The following is a 16,397-nucleotide window of genomic DNA, read 5'->3' as shown; positions in this document are numbered from 1 at the left end:
AGACTCCGCCTCAAAAAAAAAAAAAAAAAAGAATTCAGGAAATATCTTCTAATATATATATATATTTTTTGAGACGGAGTCTCACTCTGTCACCCAGGTTGGAGTGCAGTGCTGTGATCTCAGCTCACTGCAAGCTCTACCTCCCGGGTTCACGCCATTCTCCTGCCTCAGCCTCCTGAGTAGCTGGGACTACAGGTGCCCGCCACCATGCCTGGCTAATTTTTTGCGTTTTTCATTGAGACGGGGTTTCACTGTGTTAACCAGGATGGTCTCAATCTCCTGACCTCGTGATTTCGTTTGCCTCGGCCTCCCAAAGTGCTGGGATTACAGGTGTGAGCCACTGCACCCGGCCCGAAGATAATAATTTCAAGTCAATAACTAAGCCAATAAGATAATAAGTATTTAAGCATTGGCAGAGCACGGTGGCTCACGCCTGTAATCCCAGCACTTTGGGAGGCCGAGGTGGGCAGATCACCTGAGGTCAGGTGTTAGAGACCAGCCTGGCCAATGTGGCAAAACCTCATCTCTACTAAAAACAAAAATTAGCTGGGTGTGGTGGTTCATGCTTGTAATCCCAGCTACTTGGGAGACTGAGGCAGGAGAAATGCTTGGAACCCAGGAGGCAGGGATTGCAGTAAGCTGAGATAGTGCCATCGCACTCTAGCCTGGGTGACAGAGTAAGACTCTGCCTCAAAAAAAAAAAAAGAAAAAAAAGATAGTAAGTATTTAAGTGTCTGTGGAAGTCACAGCATGGTAGTATATGCCAAGAATTTTAAAATAAATTACAGATAAAACATGAAAAGTATACCACTAAAGCAAAGCAAAATAAAAGAACACAGACTTTTTTTTTCTTCTTCTTTTTTTTAAATGAGATGGGGTCTCTCACTATGTTGCCCAGGCTGGTCTCAAACTCCTGAGCTCAAGTGATCCTCCCACCCTGGCCTCCCAAAGTACTGGGATTACAGGCATGAGTTACCGTGCCTGGCCAGAACCCAGACATGTTTATACAAAAGTAAAACTCATGTGAAACAATGTTGATATAGACGTAAAAATAAAAGGAAGTCATATATAGCATTAATAGAATCAGAATTTCTAGAATGAATGAACAAACAAACACCTAGGAATCATGATTTACATGGAATACAGTCTGAAGACAAGAATCAAATCAGAAGCCTTAAAATCACACTGTATAAAGAACACCACTTAAGCAAAGATGGTAAAGTCAACACTTGCATCTATTTCTGCTTTCTAGAATCTCATAAAATTACAGTAAAGATATATCTATATTTTAAAGATACAAACACATGAGGACAAGAAGAATGGAAGAGAAAACAAAACAAAGAAACGAAAGCAAGGTAGCTGGTGGGCAAATAGAAAGTGACCTGAGAATGCTAAATCCTAAGCCAATGATGCGAAAAGTTGAGAACTGCACTGTCCAGTATGGTAGACACAGCCACATGTGGCTATTTCAATCTAAATAAATAAAATAAAAATAAAAATAGAGCTTCTCAGTTGCAGATAAGTGCTCAGCAGCCACATGTCTACTTGCTACCATATCGGACAGTACAGATTTAGAACATTTCCACAATCGCAGAAAATTCTATTAGACAGTACTGACCTAGAACCAACCTGATTCACACTGTAAAATTCCCAAAAGGCTCAACAATTTGTTCTGGGAGTGACTGATTAAAAGCACGTTTTAAGAAATTATTATACGAACATTCTCTCCTATATTCTGAGCAGTCAAGTGATTACCCCTTTGACACCCCAGCAGCAGACTGGAGGTTTAATCTTTAGTCGGTCTAAAACAGTGTCTGGTCTGGGAGCCATGAGGCTCAGGAGTAGGAGTACAATAATGAAATGAATATATATACACACCAAATTCTCAGATTACAGCGTAGGCCCTCATCATCTACTTGGCTCCAAGAACATTGGGAGTCAGCCCTATTACACACTCTAGAAAATACAATTAAGGAGTCTTCTCTAGGAAATCTGAACAACCTGACAGGAAAGACCTAAAAATACTGACATTAGGGCATCTTCAATGAAACAGACCAGCCAGATCATTCTAACATAGAAGCTCACAGTCTACACAGCTCTATCCATGAACTCAGAGCTTCCAATTACTTTGTTCTCATCTCTTAAATATAACAAATAACCAAGTATCAAAAGGCATCGGAGAAACGCTTGTAAATTATAAGAAACCAAAGCAAACAAAACATTAAAAAAAAGAAAAAATCTCTAAGAAATAATAAGCTATACAGAAAGAAAAAGAAAAAATGCCAACGCTATCACAATCACAATCATCAAATTATAAAGAATACGGTAAGCCCTCACTTAACATCATTGATAGGTTCTCGGAAACCGTGACTTTAAGTTAAACGATGTATAAGCAAGCTAATTTTTTCCCCTCACTGTTAAATGAATGTTAAAATGAAACAATGTCAAAGGAAAGGATGTTATTCGAAGGTTGCTGTAGGTCATTTCTTTTAAAGTTACAGTCTCTAAGAATCTATCTACAATGTTAAGTGAGGAGGTACTATATTCTAGAGGTAAGAAATGATGTGAAAACTATGAGATGAGAATGGGATTGCCATAAAAGGAAATATTCTGAGAACAAAAAAGAGACTTTAGAAATTAAAAATAGTATCCAGGTGTGGCAGCCCATGCCTGTAATACTTACATTCTGATATACTACACATCAATTTTCTCTATATAGTTGTGATATTTTAAAAATAATTATGTATGTAGGTAGGTTATATTATTTAAATTTCATTTCAGGATAGTAAAAATTACATTATAAAAAACTTTTATAGGCCAGGCACAGTGACTCACTCCTATAATCTTAGCACTTTGGAAAGCTGAGGCAGGAGAATCTGCAGTGAGCTATTACTGTGCTATTGTGCTCCAGCTTGGACTTCTGAACGAGACTGTCAAGAGAAAAAAAAATTTTTTTTTATAAAGGGAAACTGCAATATAAGCACTGATAATCATTTGTCTTTTTTGTTGAGACAGGGGCTGGCTCTTTCACTGGAGTGCAGTGGCCCAATCACCGCTTACTGCTGCCTTGACTTCCTGGGCTCAAGTGATCCTCCCACCTCAGCAGCCTGAGTAACTGGGACTGCAGGCACTCACCACCATGCTGGCTAAGTTTGTATTTTTAGAGACAGGGTTTTGCCATGTTGCCCCGGCTGGTCTCAAACTTTTGGGCTCAAGCAATCTGCCTACTTGGCTTCCCATGCTGGGAATATAGCTGTGAGTCACTGCACTGGCCTCTGTACACTTTGAGTGGGTAAACTGTATGTTATGTGAATTTTATCTCAATAAAGTTTTTTTTTTTTTTTTTATAAATAGTAAAGCTCAGGTGGGCGCGGTGGCTCACACCTGTAATCCCAGCACTTTGGGAGGCTGAGGTGGGCGGATCACAAGGTCAGGAGATCGACACCATCCTGGCTAACATGGTGAAATCCCGTCTCTACTAAAAAATGTAAAAAAGTTAGTTGGGCATGGTGGTGGGTGCCTGTAATCCCAGCTACTTGGGAGGCTGAGGCAGGAGAATGGCGTGAACCTGGGAGGCAGAGCTTGCAGTGAGCCGAGACTGCACGACTGCATTCCAGCCTGGGCAACAGAGCGAGACTCCATCTCAAACAAAAAAAAAAAAAAAAAAAAAGGAAAGTTCACGTTATATAGATTTTACTACACAAAAGACCTTGAGGGGAAAAGCAAAAGCTACCTAGCATTCCCGGAAAAATCTGGGAAATGATACAGCTATAAAACAAGAGTATACACACACACACACACACACACACACACACACACACACACACAGAGCAACAATCAACAAATAATCAAAAGTTATTGGACATTACGTATGTGATTGTCAAAATAACTTCAATAGCAGGGTTGGAGAATAAAAGAAATCTCACAGAACATGGAAGAAAAACAAGTAATAGAAAATAAGAGAAAAGATGATAAAAAATCAGTCTCTGGGAAGTGCTCCAGAAAGAGACACCATTTAAAAAGAGAGAAAGTGGTAGAAAAAAATTACCAGACTTTGCGATGCTAGTTTTTCGGTTCACAGGTTGAGTGTCCAGTGCAATGAAGGAAACACACACACACACAGCATCATGAAGGTTCAGAATAAGGAAAAATTTCAGAAAGGAAAAGAAAATCTGTTACCTTCCGAAGAATTAACACTAGAATGGCAGACTGTGTCCGCACTGGAACGCTAACAATGAGAAAATGTCTTCCAAGTTTTCAGGGAAAACTATTTTAAACCTAGAAATTTATATCCAGTCAAAATATCAACTATATTTAACAGTAGAACAAAAATATTTTCAAGTATGCAAGGACTGTTTGAAAATTTACTTCCTGTGTCTTCTTTTTCAGCAGTTACTTGAGGGTAAGCTGTAACAAAATGAGCTTAAAAAACCAACAGAAAGGAAAAACAGGCCCACATTTATCGATCACATTCACTGGTGTATCCTCAAGGTCTAAAACAGTGCCTGGAGCAAAACAAGTGGTTCATAAGTATTTGTTGACTGCTTAACATGAGAGAAATGAAATAACTGAATTAATGCAGGGATCTAATGAAGAGAAATCCGAATGACAGCTTTCCAGAATAGTCTAGAAAGTGAATGACCTAAATTAGTACAGAAAGTTTTTTAGCCCAAGAAATATTTCTTCAAGAAAAAGAACTGGCTGAACACAGTGGCTCATGCCTATAATCTCAGGACTCTGGGAGGCTGACGGGGGAGGATCGCCTGAGCCTAAGAGTTCAAGACAAGCCTGGGCAACATAGGAAGACCTCATCTCTACAAAAAAATCAGAAAATTAGTCAGGTGTGGTGGTATGTGTAACCCCAGCTACTCTGAGCCTGAGGTGTGAAGATCACTTGGGCCTGGGAGGTAGATGCTGAAGTGAGCCAAGGTCGCGCCACTGCACTCCAGCAGAGCGAGACCCTGACTCAAAACAAACACAACCTATAACAAAAAAAATTAACGAATGAGTAGAATAATTGAGGCATTAAATATTATTAACAACGTAAGGGAACATGGTTCTTGTCTCAACATGAAAAAGGGTAGTGAGAAATTCTAGAAAAAAACGTTTAAATAAGTCATTATCATAATTATGAGCTGATTTGAACAACTGATTGGGGACAAAGTAAAAAACAATGTATTTGATCTGGACATTAGAAACTATTTCCTTGAGTGGCAGAAAGGCCATGAAATCAGATATGTAAGGAAATGTAAACCTAGCTCTGCAGTGAATATTTATACAGTCAATAAACAAACTCAGTTTACTATTTTCCAACTTCTAGAATCAGCTTATAAACAAAATCCAAAAAAAAAAAGACTTAAATCTGGTAATAGAAAAGAATATAACTATTGTCAACTTTGACCATATTTATATTGTAAAGGTTCAGCTGATCAAAGGCAGAGGGTATAAAGAGCCGAAGAGTGATAAAGGGTAAGAAACACTAGTATCTTCCTGCGTAATGATGAGAACAGGGAAACTGTTTACAGGTGAAACAATATAAAACGAAGACCTAAATACATATATTAAGGTCGAAAGGTAAAACAGAAGAGCTAAAACAGTAACTTTTCAAATACAGGAGAGGGAGTTTTAAAATATCACTGGCTAGATGGTTACAAAATGAAGCAACATTCCCTAGCTTTTTACTTTCAGTTTTCTTATCACCTACCATTCTTGATAATAGTATCTGTGAAAAGGGTCAATTTTGATTGCTGATCCTAGTTTAAATTTAAATAGATGTAAGAAAATGTGCTAGCTCCTGTTTCCATCAGCACGGTTCCATTGCTTTCCTCTTGCCTATCTTCCGCTGCCGCTGCTAAAGAAAAAACACTCCCAATTTCACAAGAGAATGCAGTTTCAGTAGCTATATAACAGGTAAAGGGAAAAAAGAACAATTCCACAAAACGCAGAAAGCAATATGCATTCTGAGTTTATTCCAGTTCACAGGGATGAAGAAATAAAAGCTTCCATTTGCTACTAAAACTTATCAGACTAACAATTATGCTCAATTGTTCGCTATATCCCAAAAAGATTTATTCACATTTATTCATTTTCATTCAATATGGTTTCACTGTTTACTTACAATGTACTCAGTGCTGTAAATAAAACAGTGATGAAGATAATGCCATTTCTTTAAAAACCTTATAGTCTACCAGAGAAAGACAGGCAAAAAAAAAAAAAGGTAATTACAACAAAGTATAATTCATACTGTTACAGCAGAAATATAGCGTACTATGAACACACACAGCAACTTAACCTAGTCTAGGAAGTTAGGAAAGTCTCCTGAAGAATCTGATGTTTAAATTCAAATCTATGAATAACAGCAACACAAAAGCGGATAGTTGCAGAACCGTAAATCTCCTGATTATAAGTATCAATTTTCCTTTTAACAACAGCTGAAAATGAGCTCTCTGACTGCCAAAATGCTTTAAAAAATATTAAACTATTAGACAACTGTGTTTTAACTTCTTTGTTCAGATATTTTTAAAAAATGCATTCTATCTACTTCTCCAGCACAGTGACTGTTTCTTAGATTTAGTGAAATACTTTAGTTCCTTGAAGGAAGGTCTGTAAATATACTCATTAAACATAATAAGAATTATTAAACATAACATAAAACATAATCATTAAACATAAATGAGGCATATAATATTAGAACTTTTTATTATCTAATTTACTTTTACTAGGTTAATTCCCTTCACTGAAATATCTCACAGTGTTTTCCCATTAACATAATAAGAATTGCTTTGTTTTATGAAGAGTAGGCTGAATTACTGTTTAGAAATTTTAATGAAATAGGCTGAACATGGTGGCTGATGCTTGTAATCCTAACACTGTGGAAGGTCAAGGCAGGAGGATCACTTGAGGCCAGGAGTTTGAGACCAGCCTATGATCAACGCAGCAAGACAGTCTCCATAAGAACAAAAAAATTAGCCATGCATGGTGTGGTGCTTGCCTATAGTCCTAGCTACTTGGGGGGCTGATGTGAGACGATCGCTTGAGCCCAGGAATTTGAGGCTGCAGTGAGTTATGATGGTGCCATTACACTCTAGCCTGGGCAACAGAGACCCTGTCTCTAAACGAAACAAAACAAAAAGACCGAACAAAAGAAAAAAAAATTAACAAAATACATGTTGCTTTTTAAAGGCCTCAGCAAAACGTGAATTTTCACAGATTTTTAAAGCTTACTCTAGATAATCATTCTTACATATGACATAGAACTAAAACAAAATGTTAATTATTCACCAAAAGTTACCTACTTACTCCTTTAAAGGTAGTATTTAGTTAGCCACAATTAAAAAAACAAAACAAAACAAAAAACCTTCCAAGAAAACAGACTATGTAATAGGCAGTGTTGAAGACCTGATATTTCAGAGTGTCTGTTTTGGTAAATTTTAGGTCAAGCACTAAATACTTTGAGATGATCATTGAAGATGTAATTAATTTACATAATGTTAATAAAGACAATATAAAGGGAAGGCATCATGAAATAGTAAAAATGGGAGCAGGGATCAGATTTAAGATATAAACTTAATTATGTATTAACTATGTGATCCTGGGAAAGTTTCTTTGCTCTTTGCCAGCTAGTTTCCTCACATGCAAAATGGATCTATCATCTATCCTGTAGCGTTAATAGAAAGATTTAGGACTGGATGCCTAAGTACACAAAGTGAATCCTCAATACAAATTAACTCCTGTATTTAAAAAAACAGATCTTCAGCTTAATTAAATGGAGCTTCATGAAACAAGAGATAAATCTTAAAGTGTGCCCAGAGGAAATTTTGGATTTTTATTTGAAGAAAGGTGAGCAAAAGCAAGTCTATCAACAGTGAGCTACATACCCCTCAACCCACCCCGACTCCCTGCCACCAAATTAATACCACCTAATGAATTACAGGCCCATATACCTAAGGATGTAAAGGTGAACGGAATGAAAGGCAAGGGAATATTTAGAATGAGAAATAGCAAAACAGCATGGCATCCACCAGAGGTAGAATAGATCTTAAAGAGAAAAGAATCTATTTTTAAGAAATGTAGAATAAAAGACATAATTTTAACAATTAAATATATCAACTGGCTGAGCACAGTGGCTTATACCTACAATCCCAGCACTTTGGGAGGATGAGGTGGCAGAACTTGAAGTCAGGAGGGAGGGATCTGGTAGGAGGTAATTGAATCATAGGGGCAGTTAATGCTATGCTGCTGTTGTCTTGATGTGAGTTCTAATGAGATCTGATGGTTTCATAAGGGGCTTTCCCCCTTTTGCTTGGCACTTCTTCCTGCCGTCATGTGAAGAAGGACATGTTTACTCCCCCTTTCGCCATAATTGTAAGTTTCCTGAGGCCTCCCCAACCATGTGGAACTGTGCAGGAAGGGAAATGTTGGGTTGGAGCCTCCACATAGTCCCCACTGGGACACTGTCTAGTGGAGCTGTGATAACATGGCCATCATCCTCCAGACCTCAGAAAGGTAGATCCACCAAAAGCTTGTACTGTGCACCTGGAAAAGCCACAGACACTCAATGCCAGCCCATGAAGAAAGCTGGGAAGGGGGCTGTACTCTGCAAAATCACAGAGGCAGAGCTGCCCAAGACTGTGGGAGCCCACCTCTTGTATCAGTGTGACCTGGATGTGAGACATGGAGTCAAAGGGGATCATTTTGGAGTTTTAAAATTTCACTGCCCTGCTGGATTTTGGACTTGCATGGGGCCTGCATCCCCTTCGTTTTGGCCAATTTCTCTCCTTTGGAATGGGTGTATTTACCCAATACCTGTATCCCCACTGTATCTAGCAGGTAACTAACTTGCTTTTGATTTTACAGGCTCACAGGCGGAAGGAACTTGCCTTGTCTCAGTTGAGACTTTGGACTTGGACTTTTGGGTTAATGCTGTAATGAGTTAAGATTCTAGGGGACTATGGGGAAGGCATCATTGTGTTTTGAAATGCGAGAACATGAGATGTGGAAGGGGCAAGGAGTGGAATGACATGATTTGGCTGTGTCCCCAACCAAAGCTCATCTTGAATTGTAGGTCCCATAATCCTGACCCGTGGGAGGTAATTGAATCATGGGGGTGGTTATTCGCATGCTCCTGTTCTCGTGGATAGTGAGTTCTCATGAGATCTGATGGTTTTATAAGGGGCTTATCCCCCTTTTGCTTGGCACTTCTTCCTGCCATCATGTGAAGAAGGATGTGTTTGCTTTCCTTTCTGTCATGATTGTAAGTTTCCTGAGGCCTCCCCAGTTCTGCAGAACTGTGAGTCAATTAAACCTCATTTCTTTATAAACTACCCAATCTCAGGCAATCCTTTATATCGGCATGAAAACGGACTAATACAGGGGGAAAAATATACATACATATATATACATATACACACACACACACACACACACACACACACACACACACACATATATATATAGACTGCATAAAAGAAAGTAATTTAATGGGAAGGAGATGAGGCACTCATCCACTGATTTCTTCTCTGAAATGGCCTGGAGAAGAAAAACTACTTAAAAAGGAAGTGCAAGACTGCAAAGAATGGACAGCCAATTGTATCAAGCCAATGTTTCAAGCAAAACATAATGAAAATGTTATCCAGTAAATTTGAGTGTAGTAATTTTGGGCCCTAAACAACTTGCTAAGGAACAACTAAACAGGAAGGGTACTGGAAGTCAATATAATCAAGTCCTTGAGTCGGCCCGGTCATCTTATTGTCTACTACTGTGAAGAATAAAATCCCTGGCTCCACCTTCTGTGCTGTGAAATCCTTTACCTGTCCACATAGGTGAATACACCAGGGATCTCATAGTCAGATCCTGCTATAAATGAGGAAAGCAGGGCAACTATGGCTCCGGGACTCCCTGTTAGCCTTGTCAAAGCTCTCTTCAAAGTACAGTACCCTCTTCCCTCTCTTCTTCAGAGTTAGAGGCACGAAGGTCTGACAGCTCTCCCAGATGCCTTACTTCTTACAGATATTTTTCCCAATAAATCTCTTCAGTGTCCAAGGTCTTGTTGATGTTTGCTTCTCAGAGAACTCAGGCTAATATATTTAGTTATTAGTGCCAATCTTAACATTTTCTTTACATAGGAATCATGGAACAAAAAGCATTCCTAATCTCTTGGCGTTGCTATTACTCACTCCAACCTCACTGCTTGTAGAAAGTGGTGTAATGGTAGAAATGAGAGAAAAAAACGTGGTGAAATAAGAGAAGGAAGCTCTTCAATGGCTGGAGTTAAAGGTTGAGAGAGGCATGTTCCCTGAAATCCTCCACTACATATCCAGAGAAAATACAAGGAAGCATCTCAACACACTACAGATGAGTAGTTTATACTCATGATTTCCTTTCCAGTGCTGACCTGGGAAAGAGTGGGAGAGATGGCTTTCTAGTTTTCCTGACTTCTCAGCTAGATAGCCCAGACACGGCTGTGTTATATAATACAGACTAGAGTGCAAAAAGTTGGAATCATCTTCCAATTAGAAGATAGCATAAGTCTTATTAAATATCTATTATGTACTGCTACTTCCATTATTTCATTTAAACTTCAAAATAGCCCTGCAAAGAAGGTATTGTTAGTGATCAAGCCCTATGTTCCTGGCTTTTCTTCTATTTTAATAGTTTCTCTTTGTCAATCTTTTGCTGCCTGGGTCCGTATTCTTCATTAAACCTTAATCAGGAATGCCAAAGGATTCAGCCCTAAGACCTCTTTGTTCTTCCTCTACTATTCAAACATGTCCTTAAGAAATCCACTGAATTCTAGACTCACATATACATCTATCTACTTAACACTTCCATTTGGATAGAGAGAGGCTGTTGCTACCTACTTATATCCCTTTGTTATTCCCCTGCTGAAACCCTTCAATGGTATCTATCACAATTAAAATCCAAACTTTTGCCTATGTCCCTACAAAATCTAGTTGTTGCCCCACTAGATTTCCCATCTTACTCCTATTCCTCATCCCCTTTACTCATTAAGCTAGAACCACAGTAGACTTTCTGTTCCTCAAATATTTCAAACTTATTTCTACCTTAGATTTTCACATTTGTCTGTTGTTCTATTTCCTTTTGTCTCTAGTTCTTCAAGTGGATGGTTCCTTTTTGTCAATCAAGTCTCAGTTAAGATAGCATCCCAACTCCACGAGAACAGAAGCTCCTGTGTTTAGGATAACCTTCCAGACCTCACCCTATGTATCTCTTCATTTTGGCTGTTGACTTGTATCCTTTAACGAATTTTTTTGCAATAAATTGATAAATATAAATGTTTTCCTGAGTTTGGTGAGCCACTCTAGTAATTATAACCCGAGGAGGGGGTTGCAGGAACCCCAATTTATGGTCTGTCCAAAGCATGGGTAAACAACCTGGGGCTTGCAATTGGTGTCAGAATTGAGGGGAGGGCAGAGTCATGGGGACAAAGCCCTCAACCTGTGGGACCTGATGCCATATCCAGTGTAGGAACAGAATTAAGAGGACACCCAGCTAGTGTCTGCTGTAGAATTAATTGTTTGCTTGTTGGTAGGGGAAACTCCTCCTCACACCTGGTGTCTGAAGCACGTTGTGTGAGTACAGTGGGAAAAGCTGAGTTTGGTTTTGTTTCTACACAGGTCCTGTGGTTACTCGGTAATTACATAATTTAATTTTATTTTCTTCATAGCATTTATAATCTGAAATTGTCTCATTTGTTTGTCGTATGGCTTACTCCCAACCTTTGAAAATTAAATATATGCACAGACAGGAGTGCTAAATTATATTTACCAACTAAGATATATAAGTCTTATTCAACTTGTTATGTATTATTACTTGCACTATCTAGTTTAATCCATGACATACTAGGAAAAGTATCATCCCCAGCCCCCCTAAAGCAACACCTAAGACAGCAAGGACTCAAATATTTGTTGTGGAATCTGAATTAAGAACACAGGGTGGCCGGGCGCGGTGGCTCAAGCCTGTAATCCCAGCACTTTGGGAGGCCGAGACAGGCGGATCACGAGGTCAGGAGATCGAGACCATCCTGGCTAACACAGTGAAACCCCGTCTCTACTAAAATACAAAAAACTAGCCGGGCGAGGTGGCGGCGCCTGTAGTCCCAGCTACTCGGGAGGCTGAGGCAGGAGAATGGCGTGAACCCGGGAGGCGGAGCTTGCAGTGAGCTGAGGTCTGGCCACTGCACTCCAGCCTGGGTGACAGAGCGAGACTCCGTCTCAAAAAAAAAAAAAAAAAAAAAAAAAAAAAGAACACAGGGTGAAGCTGGAATTCAAAAACATACGTGATTCTAAAGCACATAGGTCTTTATTCCACAATACACTGCCTATTCCAACAAATGTGCATCCATTGAGTTCATAGTTGCAGAAAGTACTCAATTTCAGTTTGCATATATGAAGAATATTAAATTATTTCACCACTAAAAGGGTAGAGACAAACTCAAATCACCCAGCCCTTCTATAACATATGCAAAAATATCAAGAAAAATAATTTTTTTAGGAGACAGGGTCTCGTTCTGTTACACAGGCTGGAGTGGATGCACAATCATAGCTAGCTCAAACTCCTGGACTCAAGCAATGCTCCTGTCTCAGTGTCCTGAGTAGCCAGGACTGCAGTCACATGCCTGGCTAATTTTTAATGTTTTGTAGAGATGAGTTCTTGCTATACTGCCACGCTGGTTTTGAACTCCTGGACTCAAGCAATCATCCTCTTGCCTTGGCCTCCCAAAGAACTGAGGTTATAGGCAGGAGCCACTATGCCTGCCCTGGAAAAACAGAAATGATAAAGAAATATTGTGGGTTTTTTTTTTTTTTTTTGAGACATGGTCTTGCTGTCACCCAGGCTGGAGTGCAGTAGTGCGATCATAGCTCACTGCAGCCTCAAAAACCTTGGACTCAAGTGATCCTCCAGAGCAGCTGAAACTACAGGTTCAGGCCACCATGCCCAGCTTTTAAAATGTTTTGTAGAGACAGGGTCTCGCTTTGTTTGTCCAGGCTGGTCTTAAACGTCTGGCCTCAAGCGATCCTCCCGCCTTAGCCTCCCAAAGTGTTGAGATTACAGGTGTGAGTCACCATGTTTGGCTGGAATATTGTTTACTATAGTAGGTAGGTAGTTTATGGGTCCTAAATAGCACTTACAATTCAGAAAAGGGAATATAGCAAATGCTGGAAGCCTTTGTAATCCTCAGTGTTAACCTCATAGGAGTGGGAAAGAAAGAAATCTGTGTATGGAAGTAAGTGATATTATCTCAGGAATAATCAGAAAGAAGAATCCCTAGACTCCCTCAAAGTGAGGAAATTTGCAAGGAAGAAAAGAGAACAGCAAGAGTAAGAAAAGGTGACAGAAACAGAATTGTGAAACAGTTTCCACCCACTTAGAAGTAAAACTGGAATTAAAGCATTAAATGAATTAGAACATTGCTACCCTTGAGCTTTCACTACAGCAAACAACAGATAAAGATATCGTTTAAAGGCTAAACTGATGTGATCTCACAATTAATGAAAATCTTTAAGACTAGATCCTTATTTTCATAAAGCATTCATTCAAAGGTGAGAGAAGGCTGTGGGAAAGATCACTTTCAATCCCAAAACTAAATACAAATGAAAGTCAATGTACTCCTTATTAAGGAGGAAATCACGTATTACTCAAGACCTAAGTGCCAGACTCACCGATCTTCTAAAACTTTAATGGTTTCATGAAGGACTTTCTGCTGTTCCCTCAGCTGTTGATTTTGGTGAAGAATTCTTCTAGTCTTTGTGCGTCTCTAAAGGTCAAAAAATAAATAAGTTTTCAGATAAAATACTCTTAACAGGATAATTCTAAGAGCTCCACTGCGTTTATATAACGAACTTCTTGTACCAAAACAAAACAACTGAAAAGGTCAAGTTGGAATATCTTGTAAATCACAGTTCAAATTATACTAGAATTTGCTCTGCAGAGCTCTTATATACCATAAAGGTATCATGCCACCATGGACTCAACTTTGTCAAAACAGCTATCAAAACGTACATTATTATTTTGCACATATTAATGTAAATAATATTTCTCTACTCACATCACCTCTTTCAATTATGGGGAACTCATACTTCCTATTTTACTAATTTCTGTGTTTAAAATTTTTACCTGGTCTTGCTTTTAAATCAGAGCTTACAGTGAAGTGGAAGAATATGAACCCTATGCCCAGATGCAACATGGGTTTGAGTCCAGCTCATTTACCAGCTGTGTGACCTGATACAATTAACCTTAACTCTCTGTGCCTCACAAAGTATAGATACATTAATATCTATGGCAAAACGTCTGAAGTATTAATGTATGTACTGGATATGGAACAGGGTGGCGCACAGTAGGCTCTATGTTAAGTGTTTAATTATGACTTTACAGTGAAAAAAAACTAACAAAGACAACTAAAATTTTCTTCTACTTAAACCTGATTACCTTCCAAAGTCGTCGTATTTTACCCGTCTATCATTATTTTTAAAAAATCACATTTTTTTTTTTTTTTTTTAGACGGAGTCTCGCTCTGTCACCCAGGCTGGAGTGCAGTGGCCGGATCTCAGCTCACTGCAAGCTCCGCCTCCCGGGTTCACGCCATTCTCCTGCCTCAGCCTCCCGAGTAGCTGGGACTACAGGCGCCACCACCTCGCCCGGCTAGTTTTTTGTATTTTTAGTAGAGATGGGGTTTCACCGTGTTAGCCAGGATGGTCTCGATCTCCTGACCTCGCGATCCGCCCGTCTCGGCCTCCCAAAGTGCTGGGATTACAGGCTTGAGCCACCGCACCCGGCCAAAAATCACATTATTATATAAAGTATGCACATATTTTAATTGTAAGAAAACCCATTAGAAATTTGATTGGGATTTTCTGTATAGTCTTAAAGCTGAAAATATAAGATAATACTGTGATTCAAACGCCTTCCCCCAGTCCCTTGAAGGGCCTAAAATATCAAATCAGAGTGGCAAAATCAGTCTGTCATAAAAAGCAGATGTCAAAATGATTGTGTCAAAGTGGCTAGAATAGAGTGTCACTGGCACCAAAATGGATGGGTAAAACAACTAAGTCAAAATGTCAGGTATCAAATATAGAGGGTATTTCTTAAAAATTTGTTGAGCAGTTTATATTAATTGAAAAACACGTAAGAGCAACACCATCTTGCTATACAACAAATATGGTTATGGTAGCATGTAAAGACATCTGAGAACTTGAAGATAACAGACAATGATATATCATTGAAGCTTGTTAACTTGGCCATTTCTCATTTAACAAAAATTAAAAAAATAAATAAATATTTCCTAATACTTCCAGAAAATGTATTTAATTCAGAAGGAACACCAGGTTTTCACTGATCCTATTCGGCAAATATAACCAGATAACTTGTCTAAGCCTGGGGGTGTGATTAAAGTCATGTTCTAAAACAGACTGCCAACATGTATTCAAATTTAATAGTTAAATAATCTGTATCATAAAATACAGTAAATATTAAATTGAAGATTTACAAGCACAGGCACACATATACATTTTCACTCTTAAGGAGTGAAAATAGCAAAGGGTTTTTTCTTAAATGATGAACAGAACTCTGTAATAGTAGTGAGTTATCTGATTTTCCCATATTCATATATTCCATCACTGTTCTATTTAGAATGACTCAGAGCATGACCGTATTTGTCTTAAAGTTAAACTATTATGTAGATGAACAACCTAAGTTAAAGTTAAAACTAACTTCAATTACTTAAAATATTCAGGTCAAGAAAGTGGTAACATAAAGAGCTTTTACTAATTGCAGAAATAATTTAACAAGGTCTTTAAGAAAGCAAATTGATGAATTCCAGACAGTGTAAAAGAGTCATGCAATTTCAAAAGTGTCTAATATATTAAAGACAGGTCTACCCTGGACCTCATCCAAAGGAAGAGTTATTACTACACCAATCACTAACTTCATTTCTAAGGCAAGCTCAATGTCATTAGCAGCATTTTACTAAAAACTCAGTATCATTTTCCTAACTGGTGGCCTTCTGTTTTTCTAAGGTAACTGAATATTTTAAATATAACTGGCATAGGAAGCTGGGTAAATCTTGTATTTGAAAATGTAACTGTAATAAGATAGATAACAAACCTTCCTGTCTCTTTTACATACCTATGCAGCACATACAACAATTTTTTCATTACTTTGAAATCAAATGTCACATATGGGGGCTGGGGGGGAGATCTATAGGGAGAGATAGGAACTACCATGAATAAAATGGACAAACATTATGTTTGAGTTATACTCTCTATACAGAAACTTTTGTGATAAGGAATAGAAAGTAAGAAAACAGTGCTGCACAACTGGAAAATGTTTTTCTGTCTTTACAATTCTTTAAATTTCTTTTTTTTTTTTTTTTTTTTTTT

At 38.4% G+C, this 16,397-nt stretch overlaps 1 protein-coding gene across 1 annotated transcript in view; it reads right to left on the bottom strand.

Annotated features, from left to right (window-relative positions):
* RBBP8 (RB binding protein 8, endonuclease) overlaps positions 1–16,397 on the bottom strand; it is a 112,728-nt gene that overhangs the window by 58,811 nt on the left and 37,520 nt on the right. The window contains 2 exon segments of the mRNA XM_017884017.1: positions 13,683–13,746; positions 13,749–13,777. Coding sequence (XP_017739506.1) covers positions 13,683–13,746; positions 13,749–13,777 — 93 coding nt within the window.

The sequence above is a fragment of the Rhinopithecus bieti genome, unplaced genomic scaffold (assembly GCF_001698545.2).
Source record: "Rhinopithecus bieti isolate Rb0 unplaced genomic scaffold, ASM169854v2 scaffold_13577, whole genome shotgun sequence".
In the NCBI taxonomy this organism is placed as follows: Eukaryota; Metazoa; Chordata; class Mammalia; order Primates; family Cercopithecidae; genus Rhinopithecus; species Rhinopithecus bieti.
The sequence above is the reverse complement of the archived record's forward strand: the minus strand, read 5'-3'. Positions and strand labels throughout refer to the sequence as shown.